The sequence below is a fragment of the Lemur catta genome, chromosome 6 (genome assembly GCF_020740605.2).
Source record: "Lemur catta isolate mLemCat1 chromosome 6, mLemCat1.pri, whole genome shotgun sequence".
NCBI classification, from domain to species: domain Eukaryota; kingdom Metazoa; phylum Chordata; class Mammalia; order Primates; family Lemuridae; genus Lemur; species Lemur catta.
In genome coordinates, this window is record NC_059133.1 from 91,410,889 (window position 1) to 91,426,828 (window position 15,940).

The 15,940-nt window shown below is 35.1% G+C and overlaps 1 protein-coding gene across 5 annotated transcripts in view; it reads right to left on the reverse strand.

Annotated features, from left to right (window-relative positions):
* RIMKLB (ribosomal modification protein rimK like family member B) overlaps positions 1-15,940 on the reverse strand; it is a 62,986-nt gene that overhangs the window by 1,030 nt on the left and 46,016 nt on the right. For 3 of the 5 annotated variants that reach the window (XM_045554384.1, XM_045554380.1, XM_045554382.1), the window contains exons 4-8: positions 15,362-15,448; positions 14,060-14,263; positions 4,483-9,085; positions 2,197-2,274; positions 1,567-1,728 (exon numbers count right to left, since the gene is read on the reverse strand). In XM_045554384.1, the coding sequence (XP_045410340.1) occupies positions 8,622-9,085; positions 14,060-14,263; positions 15,362-15,448 (755 nt within the window). In that variant the 3' untranslated portion in view covers positions 1,567-1,728; positions 2,197-2,274; positions 4,483-8,621. The remainder of the gene's footprint in view (positions 1-1,566; positions 1,729-2,196; positions 2,275-4,482; positions 9,086-14,059; positions 14,264-15,361; positions 15,449-15,940) is intronic. The other 2 variants (XM_045554383.1, XM_045554381.1) reach the window with 2 other exon arrangements.

A 15,940-nucleotide genomic window follows, 5' to 3' on the forward strand; every position in this document is an offset into this window, starting at 1 on the left:
ATAACTTTCTTTGTGACACCACAGCTCTCACTGGCCATGTGTTTAGTAACTACAATTTTGAGGGATGCATGGAATACAATGCACAGAACACTGAACTAACAATTAGGAGACTTGGACACTAGTCATGGCTCTGTAATCTTGGGGAAGTCATCAGCTTCTCTTGATTTTAGCTTCCTTATCTACAAGTTCAAGATTATACTGGATGACTAAACTTTCCAGTTTAAACACTCTAAACTTCTATGGCATTCCTTGGAGGTTGGTAGCTCAAGCTATTATAGATATTAACAGGAACCAGGACTCTTTCTTTAGTAATGTCTTCTCTGGATATCCTGTTTCTACCACCTATAAAGCCTGAAAACAATTATTTGTGTGTTAAGAGAATAAAAATGCTTTGAAAATGGTCACATATATACTCCCCAAAAAGATCAGTTAGAGTTTCAACCATCTAAAAAACTAAAACTTGATATTCTCTAGTGTGTATGTCTCTAAAATACTGACTGCTTTGCTCATTTTCTGATTTCATTAGATACTTAAAAAACCAGAGTCTAAGTAAGATTGAGAACCATATGCCTTTCACATTTCTGTCCAAGTGATCTTAAACAGCTTGGATGCCAGAAACAAAGATACTATAGTTAAAATAAACAAGTAGTTGAGTGAGTAAAGAGGTGCATCTTACTATAAATTTAAGAATTGAAATTTACATTCTTTAATTATAAGAGATTTAGCAAAATCATTTCATTTCTTCTATTCAGCCTAGTCAAATTCTAATACATAAAGAATCACAATGTTGGTAGCCTGATTCACACATCTAAAGGCAATGTAGATCCCAGGCAGATGCAGACATAGAAAATGCAAATGAGAGGCTATGGGTGCAGGGCAGTGAAAGGAAGAGAGAGAGACAGGTAGACATAAACATACTCTTAGGAAAAATATGCAGGTGGAGATGAAAAATAGCAACATTGGGGTGAGTAAAATTCAGAAGGACTGAATAAAAGAAAGAAGCATACAACAGACTGAGGTAAGAGAGAGGTACAAAGACAGCGCAAGAAAGGAAGAGGTGAAAAAAGCAGAAACGGATAAGCAAGAGAGAAAAGTGAATGGGCAGAGTAGTGATGGGCATGCACAGTGACTAGGAGATACGACTACATCAAAAAGAGATAGCCAGTTGAAACAAAAGATCTTTTTTCCCTATAATTTTGTTCAAAGTACATTTATCCCTCTAGGGCTTCCATTAAAAAGGAGACAACCTTTTATTTTTATAAAATGGTTAACGATGCATATTTTATTTCTCTTACAGATTTTTTAAAAATCAGATTTATTGTCAGCATAATTTCTGCCATCATTAAAGGTCACGTATACCAACGTACTAGAGGGAAAACCCTACTTTTACATACTGTTAGTTATTTTTCAAAGTAAAGAATGACAGTATGTATACAAGTTAGGTCAAATTCAACCTAAGGCAAGGACCTGTAGGCATTTATGATTACATATCACAATATATAATCACATAACTTATATAACACTAGTATCAGATTAAAAACACACTCTTAGTTGAAAATAACTTACTGTTCAGAGTTAAAATCCAGGAATCTTAGTCCTGCTTCCATTTTTTGCCCACCTTGCTTCACTTGGTATGTCATGCTCTCTTCTCCTATGTAGATTTTAAGTCAGTAGCCATCAATCTGAAGAATTCCTTCCTCTACTGCCACCTACCAGTTTAATTCTCTGCTGCAGCAGAAGGGCATATAGAAAAAGTTCTTGCTTACTATTCAGATTAAATAGAAAAGATTCCTTTAATATTTCATATTTTCACATGTGCAACTTTCTCATGTCTCCCCCAGACCTTCCCTCCAAAAATCAGAAACAAAAATCCCAATCACAAAAAACCAAACAATGTATGATTCATGCTAAGCTGGGAAAATTATAAAAGAAAAAGAAAAACGAAAGAAAGTGGAAAGATTTAGACACTCAGCAGTTGCCATCTCAAGGAGCCATTTTCTTTTGTTAGAGTTTCCTTCTTCACCTACCCCTACAATCTACAAATAAATTACATAACTTAAGATTCTTAACTAGGTAGTCTACAACTCCTACAAATTTTAAGTTCAGAGACTACCCAAAGAACTGTGGAAGATGCAGCGATATGCGATATAAAAGAGTTTAAGTAATTCTAGAAACTAAGGGTGTTAGATGCTTTACCTGCTTGAGTTTTCAATGTTCTGGACTGCTTATTGCCCAATGGCTCTGAATACATTAAAACACGAACACATACGCCACCTACATTTAAAATAGGGTAGCATTTGTATGCCCATATAAGCACTGGGTATATTTTTGCAAAAGAGCAATAAATCCATTAAGCCCTTTAAAAAGGACTGACCATGAACACACATTTCCTCAAACTGTATACATACATAGAAGAATCAGGGGGAAAAAGGGAGATAGAGTGACAAATGTAATAGCACTTGTAGAAATGGATATTAACACAGCATAAATGTTTTATTTGTTAAAATACTAAGATTCATTTCTATTCCCATGCTGTTTGTCATTGGGGTCTATGTTTCAAATTTATTCTATATTAGCTATTAAGGGACAATATCCACTAACGAACTAGTAATAACAGTAATGGCTTGTTTTTGTTCCACCCTCCCACTACCTTCACCCCAAGATAAAAAAACATGTACAGTTTTGCCAACTTAAAAAAAAAATCGGGAAATAAAACAAACACTGACATAAGCACCAAAGGCTAGTCAACAGTGGCACTGCAGTGACATTGTTTCTACTTTCTCATTCCTTCCCCCAATCTCAAGCCCCACCCTTTGACCTCTGTATATGGGATGAGCCTGAGCAGGAGAGTTGGTGATGTCAGGACTGCGCCGTTCCCACGGATGCTTCTAGAGGCCTGCTGTGCTTCTGGGAACTGGGGCACAGGGATGTCTGTCTGACTGAAACCTAAAACAACAACAGTTCACCCCACCCCTCATGTTCCCAATCACCACAATAGCAGCCAGGTATATATGCTATGTAAGGCTCACCTAGTAAGTTTGAATATGGTAAAATCTAAAAACAAGATCATTCTTAACAAGTCAGAGGTATTCAATGGGGGAAACAGGTTGGAGGTTGTTAAACTCTCCATGCCTTCATAGTCCATACATTCTAATGTTGGCCATTCTTATCAGCAAGAGAACAATGCTCTCCAGAATGAGGCTTTTGTAGTTTACACCATAAATTCTTGCAGAAGTGCAGTTGGGATTCCTTTGTTAGTAAATTCCAATTCAATAGATAAATATTTTTCTCTTAAGATGCCTATGGGAGTGACTGTCCCTACCTTATACGAATCAACTGAAACACAGAATAGGTTAAAGAGTTATTACATGTCCTCCTTCGGCTGCAGAAATAGCATTACAAGCCAGGACTTCCTATTCACTAACTAGTGATTTACTGGACTAATAGCTTCTTTGGATAGAACATCTAAAGCCACAGAAGAAAATTATGAAGAAGTGTTTCTTGAAAAGGTCCTGGCTACTTTCACTAAAATTCTACCCATTAGAAAGAGGACTATCCCCCAAAATAATAAAAACTCATATAAGAGCTAAAACTTTAAGAAGGAAGGAGAAAGGAGGAAAGAGTAGGTGGACTGGGGTAGACAGAGGAAGGGACAGTTTATTAACTACAGGAAGGCTATTAAAATGAGACAACTTGTATTCCTATTCCTGCCATTAATTTTGTTTTATGACCTTGGTTCATTTGCTTAACTATCTTGTGCTTCAGAAATGCTCTCCTATCTGTTCAAATCTGCACTTTTTCCTTGTTCAAACCACGATTTTATGATAATCTCAAACTGCTCATGTTAGAATTAGTAACTCAGAAATGCTAAAATGATTAGTTCTGAAATCACATTGCTCCTAAAATAACTAAAATTCTTTATCATCTATGTCTTATTATTCCCTTTCACTCTTACAATGATGTCACAGAAAGAGAAGCACTAATGTCAACTAAATGCTAAGGTTGAGTTTTTACAGTATGTATAACCTAGAACCTAATTTTACCTTTTCAACACTCTAGTTTTCCATACCTGTCAACTCCTAATTGGTGTCTTTATACTGTGAGCTCACTGTGTATTCGGAACACCAACCCCTGAAAAAGCTTAAGCCAGAGTAGCACAATGGAAGAAACAAACAAACCCAAAACAAAAACAAAGCCAAAAGTCACACTCTGAATACTTAATTATAGACATATATGCAAGAAATGGAGTTATCTAAATGGCTAAACAAAACCCGAAGAAAATTCTGAGTTCATCCCAACTAATTCAAACTTTACCCCCAAAAGCTCTTTAATCAAATTACATGCTAGATACATTTATGCATTATTTTTTAAAATGAAAGTTATGACAAACTCATTGTTATGTTTAGAGTACATAAAGGAAATTTTAAAAAAAGAAAGTAAGTTAGCCTAGTGATGGAAAGAAAGGAGAAAGAGTCAAATTACCTGCCAGCAGGCTGGGGCTGTGCCTGAATCCAAACCGCTGCATTTACCATTCATTATACAGCTGCATTATTGGGGGAGGGGGAGTTTAGAAGGGCACTGACCCCGGAAAGTTCTCAATACTTCTCACTCATCATCAGGAAGGGGGAAGAAGGAAAGTTTTTTCTCTGGGTATTTTTTTGTTTGTTTGTATTTGTTTTTTTGGCTCCTGAAAAGGCTGGTAAAGAACAGTAACAGTGCAAGCAGTTAGAATATTTCTTCAAAAACAATGTAAAAATGCAAAACATTAAGGAATTTAAAAGGCCAAACTTTCGTTAATATAGAAAGAATTTTTGCTAGAGTTAGGTAGCCACCCCAAAACAGCATGGCAAAAGGGCATTGGTACAAAGGAAATAAAATACCACACAAAAATCCAAAACAAAACTAAAAACATTTCAAATTAAACCTGGAAGACTAGAAGATTCCAACAGCAGATTTCTGTCCACTACTGAAACATTCCAAAATCCAAGCTTCAAAGGTGCCTAAATCTATTTTAAATGAAACTTTGCTTTGTTTTTTTTTTAAGGGGGAAAAAAAAAGAAAGAAAGAAAGCAGTGAACCTGGTTATAAATCCTGCAATATATTACATTTTTAAAAATCCTAGTACAACAAAAACAAATCTTAAATGAAATTAAACAAACAAACAAATAAAAACAGTAGCAGCAGAGGTTACCTGTCTGAGCACCTACATTTTCTTAGGAGGGGATCGTGTCTCACCAGCCAAATAGCCCATAAACCTTCTCAAAAAAAATGAGCCAGGAGAAAAATATAACACAAGATTTGACTTCACAATGTCTCTAAGCCCCCCAATCCCCAAACTGGGGATTCACTGAATGAAGAGAATTTGTTTCTCCACTGCTTTCTTCTTGAGAAAAAGAAGAGATGATTCTGAAAGTCAATGCCTTCGATATCTTCTCGAAGTCTGATAACGTGATAACGTGCTTGACGAAAGCAAGTCTCTTGTTGAATTTTTCTAATGTTCCAGGGTAGTTTTCTTATTGATAGCATATACAGAAAGATTTCAAAGTTCATTGGAGAAAAGTCAGCAGAAATGACCAATCAATTATAGGCACCAAAAAAGAAAAACTATTAAAAATTTTAAATAGTTCATACTTATATATGTTTAGAGAGAAAGATATATAAAGTCCCGTTTTCATCATGGGTGACAGGAAAACAATATCAGAAATAATTATTTTTAAAATACAATTTAGAATTACAATTTTAACAATATACAAAAATTTTACAATTCAGATTTTGCCATGATAATTATACATATTTGATAAATACATTTTTACCTCTCATAATAGCAATGAAGATTATACAAAAGTTATTAAACAATTATGAAAATAAATCTAACTTTCATTTAAATATCTGATGTTTCTTTTGGGTTCTTCCAGAATGATTTGTTCTTATTCTTTATCTTAATTTTTGGGGGAGTCAAGGACATATCCATGTTTTTAAATCTACAATGACCATTCCTGCCCTTTTCATTCTAACATGTAAGTGTACAATCCAGAAATAGGTTGGTAAAGCTATGTTTTAATATACTGTGAATGCACAAAAGATGGATAGTAAGTAAAACTACAGGTAAACTAATTTCAAATATTTCTTATAATATAGTTGGTTGGTTTGGTATAAGCTTTAAAAAAAAAAAAAAAATGTTAGCTACATTTTTCCTGGTCCCTTACTCCACCAACACAAGCTTGGGCTTTTCATCAAATAAAGAGGTTGTTCTATTTGTGTTTGTAAATGCATTAATTTACACACATGTGATACATAGCTATTCAAAGTATATGTATCATAATATATGTGGCAACCAGATGGTTTCTACACGAACATATGAATGATGGTTTAATTAAGCAGTTCTTTCTTGCTCATTTATTTCTCTAATCCAAATAGTATGGATCCTCCAAAGTATAGTCATTCAGTGAAAGAAGTACCAAGTATTTCTTTCTGTTAATGAGTCAGAGGTACTAATATATGTAATGTGAGTCCCCCAGTTCCCCTGTGTAAGTCAAATTCTTTTAGATGCAATTAGAATAACTAGAAGATAAATTAGATAAATTAGAAACTCCTCTTATATATCTTTTCCTCTGAGGTGAAATGAGACACTGCACAGATGAGAGGTACTATTCTATTGGTCAACAATCAACCTTTCACTCATTTAATATTATTTAATTCTATGGAAAAAAACAAATTTTATTACATTCCTTTTTAAAACGGGGAAAAACTGTACAAGTAAGCATGATCAAACCTCTGTTAGAGCTGGTTAATACTGATTTTTTATTATTGCCTCGAAGTCTCTCTAGTAGTGTCCAAGAAATTATCTTTAAGGTCCATGTGAAGGAAAATAGCACTGGAGAGGCAAGAAAGAGCTGGGGTAAAAGCTTCAGAGGATTTGTAGGGAGATGGAACTTGCTGTTTAAAAAATTATGTTGAGCTCTGCAGCATCTCCATTTCTTAACATACCATCCAAACCCATCACTGGGATAGTTTTACCCATGTTGTAAAGGCTCATATTATATGCAGTTTGGGGGCTATTATAAATTCAGAAAGTAAAGGAATATAAAGAGTGGACAGTATTAAAGGCTTAGAGTAGGGCTACCAGAGACTCAATACTGCTAAATAAGTCCCCAGACAAAAATATCCAGCCCACCCCATCCCAAATCCTATGTGTAAAAAAGGAAAATGCATAGCCAAAGCATTAAAGAAAAGCATGTAGCCTTGAATAAACCATACACTGAACAGTCTAGAAACAAAGGAAAAAAACCAAACAACATACATACGCACTAAAAGGTCTAAGAAGAATATATTCACCTTATGTCTTTAGGTGAATATCTCCACCCCAGTGGAGTCTAGTTATGACACAACTCATCTGCTTTTTAAAGTCAAAAACTGTGTTTCCCATCATGTTCCATTTTCTAGAATCTATCCTTTTTGATTAGCTGATGTAAACAAAAAGCAAAACACATACACATGCACGCGTGCACACACATATATACTCCCTCGTAAAATGTGAAAAATGCAAATATATAACGCTGGCATTAGAAATCACTCCAGCTTTATACTGAAGAACTTTTAGGCCCTTGATCTGACCCCCAAAAATATTTTTCCTTGTTCTTATTCTTTAAATGCCCAACCACCAAAAGAAAAAAAATAAAAGGCTTTAAATGTACATGTTTCAAGTCAGTGTCATGTTAACAAAAAAAGGTAGCATTTTCTTCACTTTGGCAAAGATGCAAGCATAGAGCAGGGAATGTTAGACTAGAATGTATTTAAAAAAAAAAAAAAGCAACATTAACAGAGCATATCTTTCAAAAAAGACTAAACACTAACAAATACAAGTCAATGCACATATTTTAAACTAGTGTAATTTCATCTACATTGAGTAAAGGTTATTTTGTATACCAGACATTGCAATACTGTTCACTTCCCTTTCATCATGCAAGCATGCCAATTTTGTCATTAAAAGGCCTTTATTGGATTATATTCACTTTGTACCCCCACCCAAATTAAAGGAAAAAAAGATGACAAAACACAAAAATCAGAAATCTCAGTAAAAGAGCCTCTTGAGATTTCATAAACAACTATGAACTAAAGCTGCTAGTTAATAGGGAAATGTCAGAGTTTTCAGATTTGTATATATATTTGTATGATTTAGGCAGATGTTTTCCTCACCCCTTACAAATCTTGCGATACAATGTGAAGTTATGCTACTTGGGATATTTGTATCATAACAAATTTTTTGGTACAAAAACAAAAGTGAGAGACCATGAAAAAATTTTTATGTTGCTCATGGCCTGAGAGCATACAAACTTTTTAGTAATTTAAAAGGGTAACTATGAGAGCCTGACATTTTCTATATTCCACCCTCTTCTGCCTCTCTATCTGTAGGATTTATAAATGAAAGTTAGTAACACCTTACTAGCAGAGATCTCATCTATCTTCTCCTTCTCTCCAACTAATCCTACTAATTCATCTTCCTGAGCATCTTCCATGAACAGCATTGCAAGTTGGTTAAAAAAAAAAAAGAAGAAGAAGAAGAAAGAAAAGAAAAGGAAAGTTAAGTTTTACAGGGTTTTGTTGGTTAATTACCGGTGGAATCACTCCACCAGGAGTTTGATCTCATTGGCTAGCAGCTGGTTCATGTTGAATAGGCCCCCTGGGAGCTTGGTGAGCAGCTCTCGCTCGGTGCTTTCAGGGTCACTGTCGACAGAGCTGGAACTTGCGCTCATGTTGTCGACAGCAGTGCTGGCTGGGGCACCCAGCTCTGGCTCACTAGTTTCACTGGCTGTGGACACCACGGAGAGCAGGGACATACGCCGGGTGAGCCGGCCAGAGGGCAGAAGGGAGGCGGCATAGTCCGCTATGATACCAGCTACATCTAGATTACAAGCCTTATCAAAGGCGATGAAACCTACATTTGCATTGGCCTCGCAGACACAGAAGGAGCCGTCATCTTTCATCAACAGGTCAATGCCACACACATCCATTCCCAGGATATTAGACACCTGGATAGCTAGCTGCTTCCCTTGTTCACTCAATGAACACATCATCCCCACACCACCTGGCAAAAGAGAAACAAGATACAAAGTTACCAAAATGATAAACTTTTGGAGTTTAATTAAAGTTGGCCTCCAAAGCTAACCTTCTCTTCTAAATCAGTAGTGAAAACAAAGGTGTTAATCTAGTGTAAAAGTATTAAATGATTTCAGCAAAACTGGAATGTGAAGCCCATAAGTAGGGGTTTGCCTATTTTGTTCACCACTATATACAAAATAGTGCTATAACAGTATATGACATTTAGGAAGCGCTCAAAACTATTTGTTCATTGAATGAATGACTCAAGAGGGAGTAGGAAGAGAAGTTAAAACTGCTCTAATTTTCTCATTGGAGAGAGGGAACAGGGATGATAGGGGAAAGTGAAGGTACGCCACAGACTTCGTACTATTATGATGGCACAGTGAAGTAGTAATGAAAGAGTATCAGGGAAAATTGTTATCTTCTCAAATAATAGTAAAGAATATGTCTGACTATGAGCATAAGGAAAGAAAAGGTAACGATTAATGGAATGCAAAACTATGGCTGATCTTCCAAATTAGCTGGGTTTGGAGACAAGAGAGAAAATAGAAATAATGGTACCTTACACACCAGCAAATATTTAAAAAGAAAAAGGAATGCTTTTAAGTTAAACAATAAGCACAACATAAGGCTAAAGGAATAAAATGAAATGTATTAGTAATAACATTGAAAATGGACTGAAATCTCCCATTAAAAAAGGGAAACTTGTCAGATTGGAATAAAAACAAAACAGCTAGTTATTAATATATGCTATTTATAATAAACATAGTTTGAACAAAATGATAAAGAAAATTTGAAAACTAAAAGGAATGGGCAAAAAGATATGAGACAAAGGCAAAACAACCTTTACTTCATAGCCTTACAACTCTCAACTAGAGTGTGTGTGTATACACACACACACACACACACACACACACACACACACACACTCATTTTTCCCTTTGTCAAATATTAACAATGAACAGTCATGCTGGCTACAAAGAAAACCTTAACAAATTTTAAAAGACTCTACAGGCCACATTCTCTATCAATAATTCAAGAAAATTATAAAGTAATGGTAAGAGAAACTAAAAGAATATTAACTACTTCAAAATTGCAAAATTGATGCCTTGAATTAAAAATGAAATCACAATGGAAAATGAGAACCATCTGTAAAGAAAAGATAAAAATGCTTCATACCAAAACGGTCTCTAACACTGTGAAAGTTCCTCAGAGGAAAATGTTTAACATGAAAAGTTTTTATTTTGAAATAAGAAATTAGATGTTCTTTGCAAAAGAAGCTAGAAAGAGAGATTTAATAAAAACAAAAAGTGAAATGAATAATAAGAAATTAAAAAAAAAAACCAAAAGCTAGTCTGTTAAGACAAAGAATGATAATAAAGACAGACTTGGAAAGGAGATAAAAAACAGCATGTGAAAATACCTCATGACTCTCTTTGGCAAAAAATGTGATACTTATAACAAATGGATGATTTCCAAGCAAATGATAAATTTCCAAAACTGACCCAAGAAGATGTGGCAAACTTTAACAGGCCAATTATCACAGAAGGGATTGGGAAAGTGATAAAAGAGTTACTGCAAAAGGAACCAGTACCAGATGGGTTCACAGCTCAATTTTATTTAGCTATCCTTTATTCCAATGTGACTTTACCAATATAGACTGCTCTAGGAAAAGACTACAAGTTTGCCAATACATTAAATAAAATCAGCATAAATTTAATATCAAATGTGATCAAGGAGTTTTAAAAAAATATTATGTGCTAGCTAAGAGCTGTGGCTGATGCCTGTAATCCTAGCACTTTGGGAGCTCAAGGTGGGAGGATTGCTTGAGGCCAGGAGTTCTAGACCAGTCTGGTCCACAGTGATACTTCATCTCTACAAAAAATTTTTAAAAATTAGCTGGATGTGGTGGCGTGCCTGTAGTCTAACCTACTTGGGAGGCTGAAGTGGAAGGATTCTTGAGCCCAGATGTTTGAGGTGACAGTGACTATGCTAACACCACTGTATTCTAGCCCTGGCAGCAGAGAGAGACACTGTTTTCCGTCCCCTTCACCCCCCAAAAATCATGGGCCAATCTTACTTATTATAAAACATAGATGAAAGTACTCTAAACATGAAAAAACTGAATTTAGTCACAATAAGCTATCACCAATCCAAAGAAGGTTTATTCTAAAGATGCGAGGGTAGTTTAAAAAAATTTTTTTTAATCTAAAATGTATCAATATAACCCATTACATCAAGAAAGTAAAAGCAGAAAACACAGAAATTATCTTAACAGGAGGCCAAAATGGCATTGGATAAAATTTGACAATCATCCCTACTAAAAACCCTACTAAAAATCTCCTTAAATAAAATATCCTCAATAGCAAAATATTAAATCTATTTCCATGGAAATCAGAAACCAGAGATCACTGCAACAATTATGACTTAACACTGCATTAGAGGTTCTAAAGCAGTGGTTCATTCTCAACTGAGGAGAATTTGGAAACTGTATGCTGGTATTTTAAATTGTTTAATTGAGATTTGGAGGGGGATCTAATGGCATTTAGTGGTTTTTGTTCCAAAATGCTACACAAAAAAGACAAACTACCCAAATGAACAAATACAATGAAAAACAATATATATATACAAGGTTACTAAAAATGACCAATAAACTATAGAAACATTGGTGGGAAAAGAGGGAGAAGAGTATTTTAATAGACTGCAAGTTGAAATGCACAATGTTCCTTTTTGGAAAATATTCTGGTCACATCTATTAAAACTAAAAATGGGATTATTGCTCACAATAGTAAAAGCTGAAAACAAATTACAAATCAATAGGGGCATGGATGTATATGGTAGGTGAAAGGAGAGCAGGAGAGGTTAAGAAAAAAGGAGAAAGTATGAAAGAATTGCATTTAAATAACATTATACCAGCCTGAGCAAGAACAAGACCCCGTTTCTACTAAAAATAGAAAGAAATTATTTGGCCAACTAAAAATATATACAGAAAAAATTAGCCGGGCATGGTGGCGCATGCCTGTAGTCCCAGCTACTCGGGAGGCTGAGGCAGTAGGATTGCTTGAGCCCAGGAGTTTGAGGTTGCTATGAGCTAGGCTGACGCCATGGCACTCTAGCCTGGGCAACAGAGCAAGACTCTCTCAAAAAAAAGAAAAAAAAAAAAAGACTTATTAAATAACATTATAAACTGTGTGGCATAAAGCTACTTTTTTAAAGTTAACAAAAAATCACAGAAATATCAAAGCAGTACAGTTATCCCTTGGTATCCACAGAGTATTTTTCCATTTCCCTCCACGGATACCAAAATCCGTGGACGCTCAAGTCTTTAGACCCAGCCATATACTTGAAATCATCTTTAGGTTACTTATAATACCCAATACAATATAAATGCTACAAAAATAGTTGCTATACTGTATTGTTTACAAAATAACAGCAAAGAAAAAAGACTGTACATGTTCAGTACCAATGTAACTACCCATTTTCTTTTCCCTGAATATTTCTGATCCATGGTTGGTTGAATCCACAAATGTAGAAACCATGGATATGGAGGGCTGACTGTATTTGCAAAAAATAGCTTGAAAGTTGATTTCCTGGGGTAACCACAGCTGTCTATCATGTAGTTGAATATCTGTCAGGTGTCTGTGTATATAATTTCACATAACTAAGATCATATTATTGTTAATAAACAGAAGAGAATGAGACAGAGCGTAACAGTTTAAAAAGATTAAATTCATGATATTCATTTGACAATCTAGATGGTGTCTGCACAGCTTCCATGTAAATCTTTCCAATTTTGCAGTATTCAAGAAGTAGCAAAATGGGGTAGTTAACAGGTCAATACTGGAGCTAAATAGTCTAGATTTGCGTTCTGGTTACACTATTTATGATATCTATTACCTTAAGCAAGTTACTTGACTGTTCTGTGTCTTGGTTTCCTCACATGTTAAAATAAGAGTAATAACAGTATCTACAAAGAGACTGTATGGATGAAAGAAGACACAGAAAGCATTTAATACAGTACCAGTATGAAAGAGATGTTAACTGCTATTTTTGTTAATAACGAATATAGGAGAATACACATCAGTTTAAAAAAAGGCTCCCTAAGAGCAGGGTGATGAGGGCATTCAATTTTGAGGAACAAGATACAGGGGCTCTTGCTCTATCAGATATGGAGGCATAATGCCAGAAGAATGAAGACTGACATTCACATAGGAAAAGATCAATACAATAGACTAGATGACCCCAACACAGACCAATGCATATATGGAAATTCAATACATTACAAACCAGTAATAAACTATTTAATGAGTAGTGCTGCAACAACCAGTTATTCATTTCAACAAAAGAAAACAGGATCTCTATCATCACACTAAACAACAAAATCAATTTCAGGTGGCAGTTACTTGTAAGAGCCTGGAGTTCAAGGAGGAAGCCTAAATTGGAGCTAGAAATTTGAAAATAATAAGCACATAAATGGTATTGCTGACAAGATTACTAAGACACTGATATAAACAGAGAAGAGAAAAACCCAAAGACTAAGTTCTGATGTACTTCACCCGTTAAGAGCTGAGAAAAATACATATTTAAGTAAATCAAAATCAGCAATCTTGTTTGGACCAATGGCTAAAATGGGTGAATATGCAGCTTAACAAATTCCAGTTATACACAAAATAAATATATCACCAAAGAAGGACTCTCTAACTCTAGTCAGACATCTCATACATGTGTGAATCTGGTTACAAATTGAGCCTGGGTGAAGCAAATTTATTATGATTCAGTGAACTCTAATTCCATTATTAGAAAAACTCAGAACTATATTTATTACGTTGATGGTATGTCTATAAATCACATTTACACAAGAAAAAGATAACACGTGTTTTTCAATGTACATGTATGAATGCTCACTGGACAAGTAATAATACTAATTTAAATGCCAAAAAGGCGTCTGCATTGTTTTTACCTAGCGAGCAGTTGCTTTGCATCCTCCCATCTGTTGAACAACGTAACATGGTGCCAACCACACGGCCTCCCACAACAATGACACGTACATCCCGTCCATGAGACTCTTTAACATACTTCTGGAACAGGTAAGGAGCTTCGTGGCGAATAAGATGGCTTAGATCAGCCAAATGGTGCTTATCTCGGGCTAAGAAAACAGCTTTGCCTGTGATTGAAAAAAATAAAAAATAAAATTGTGGGTAGCTAATATCTACTACCTGAATCTTCGTGTCTCAATTTCCCCCAAATCCCCAAACTTTTAACAGTAAACTAGAACTTATTTTGGTATATGTTGTGAAGTAGAGGTGTAGATTCATAGTCCTCCAGGTTAGCCAAGAATGCCATCCTCATTTGTTAGTAAAACTTTTACCCTCTGAATTAAAACATAAGTGTTACATATTATTATATGTACTGTAGATGAGTACACTGTATTAGTCTATAGCAATATAGAAGCATGTTATTATACACTGAGTTATTTCTGAATTCTCTAGCCTGTTCTACGGCTCTATTTTTGTGCCAATGGAAGTGGCTGTTTTTATTATGTGGTCATAAATTCCTCCTGTAGGGGAAAAGGGGAGAAGGAAAGGGATGGAATCTGTTGCTTCTGGTTGAATCTAGGAGGGCTTATGGTTGCTCCGGCCAACAGAATATAGCAGAAGTAATTCTATGACTTTGGAGGGCAGGTCATAAAAGGTCATGCAGCTTCTTTGTTCACTGTAGGAGGCCTGAGACTCCTGTCTGCAATAATGGAAAAGCCAAATATAAAGAATCCAGTCAACAGTCCCAGCCAAACTCTGATCCAGCCATCCCCTCAAGGCACTAAACATGTGTTGTACTTGGATTTATGTATCATTTTATGACTTAAAAATTCTTTCTTAATCCAAAGTCATTAAAATATTTTCATATACTGTCTTATAAAGTTTTATAGTTTTTGCCTTATACATTTAAGTCTTCAAACTACATAAATCGAGAGGGAGATGACTGGAGTTACTGACCTAAAGTCCTTGTATTGTTGATGAGGAAGACAGAGACATTAACTTGAGTCTAAGTTAGGTATGCATGTTAAAATTTCTAGGATAACCAGTAAACATAAATAGCTTCTAGCCAAACTGAACAACTCATAGCAGCCTTCTGTAACTTTGAGGCATCATGCACCTAACACTTTCCCTCTAATTTTTCTTCAGAAGCCCTGTTTCAAAATCACCCATATTAATTTGAAAGAGTAATTTCAAAATTATATATCACAGCAGGAACTCATACACACCTCTATGACCCCGTGTATTCTTCACTACCATTGGGAACTCCAGTACTTCTGCTTCATCTATCATTTTAGCAAAATTTTCGTGGCCACCTGGTTTGAGCAAAAAAAGAAATTTAAGAAAAATGGCAGGACAAGTGTGTTGTGATTAATTTTATTTGCACTGAAGACAATAGCACAAGGCAGGTAGAAGGTAACAGCCTGGTGGCTACCTTCTGTTTTTCTTGGAAAAATAAATAAAATTTTGAAAGTATAACTAAATTATCATTTAAAACAACCACATCTTTTAAAATGAATAACGGCTATCAAACTATACATATTCTGATATCCAACTTAAAGAAATAAAATCTTTCAGCTAAACTAAGTTTCCTAATTCTATGCCATTTCATATTTTTCTCCCTTATTCCTCTACCACACAAATAATAAAAGCCCCAAGATTTACTTTAATATATCCACCTCCCTGGTTAGATTAAGAAATTGAAGAGTAAGTTGGTTAAGAAGACTTGTCCAAGATTGAAGAGATGCTGCACACACACATATATACCCTCTTTATTATCAAACACATACCAATATTTCTTATCTTTG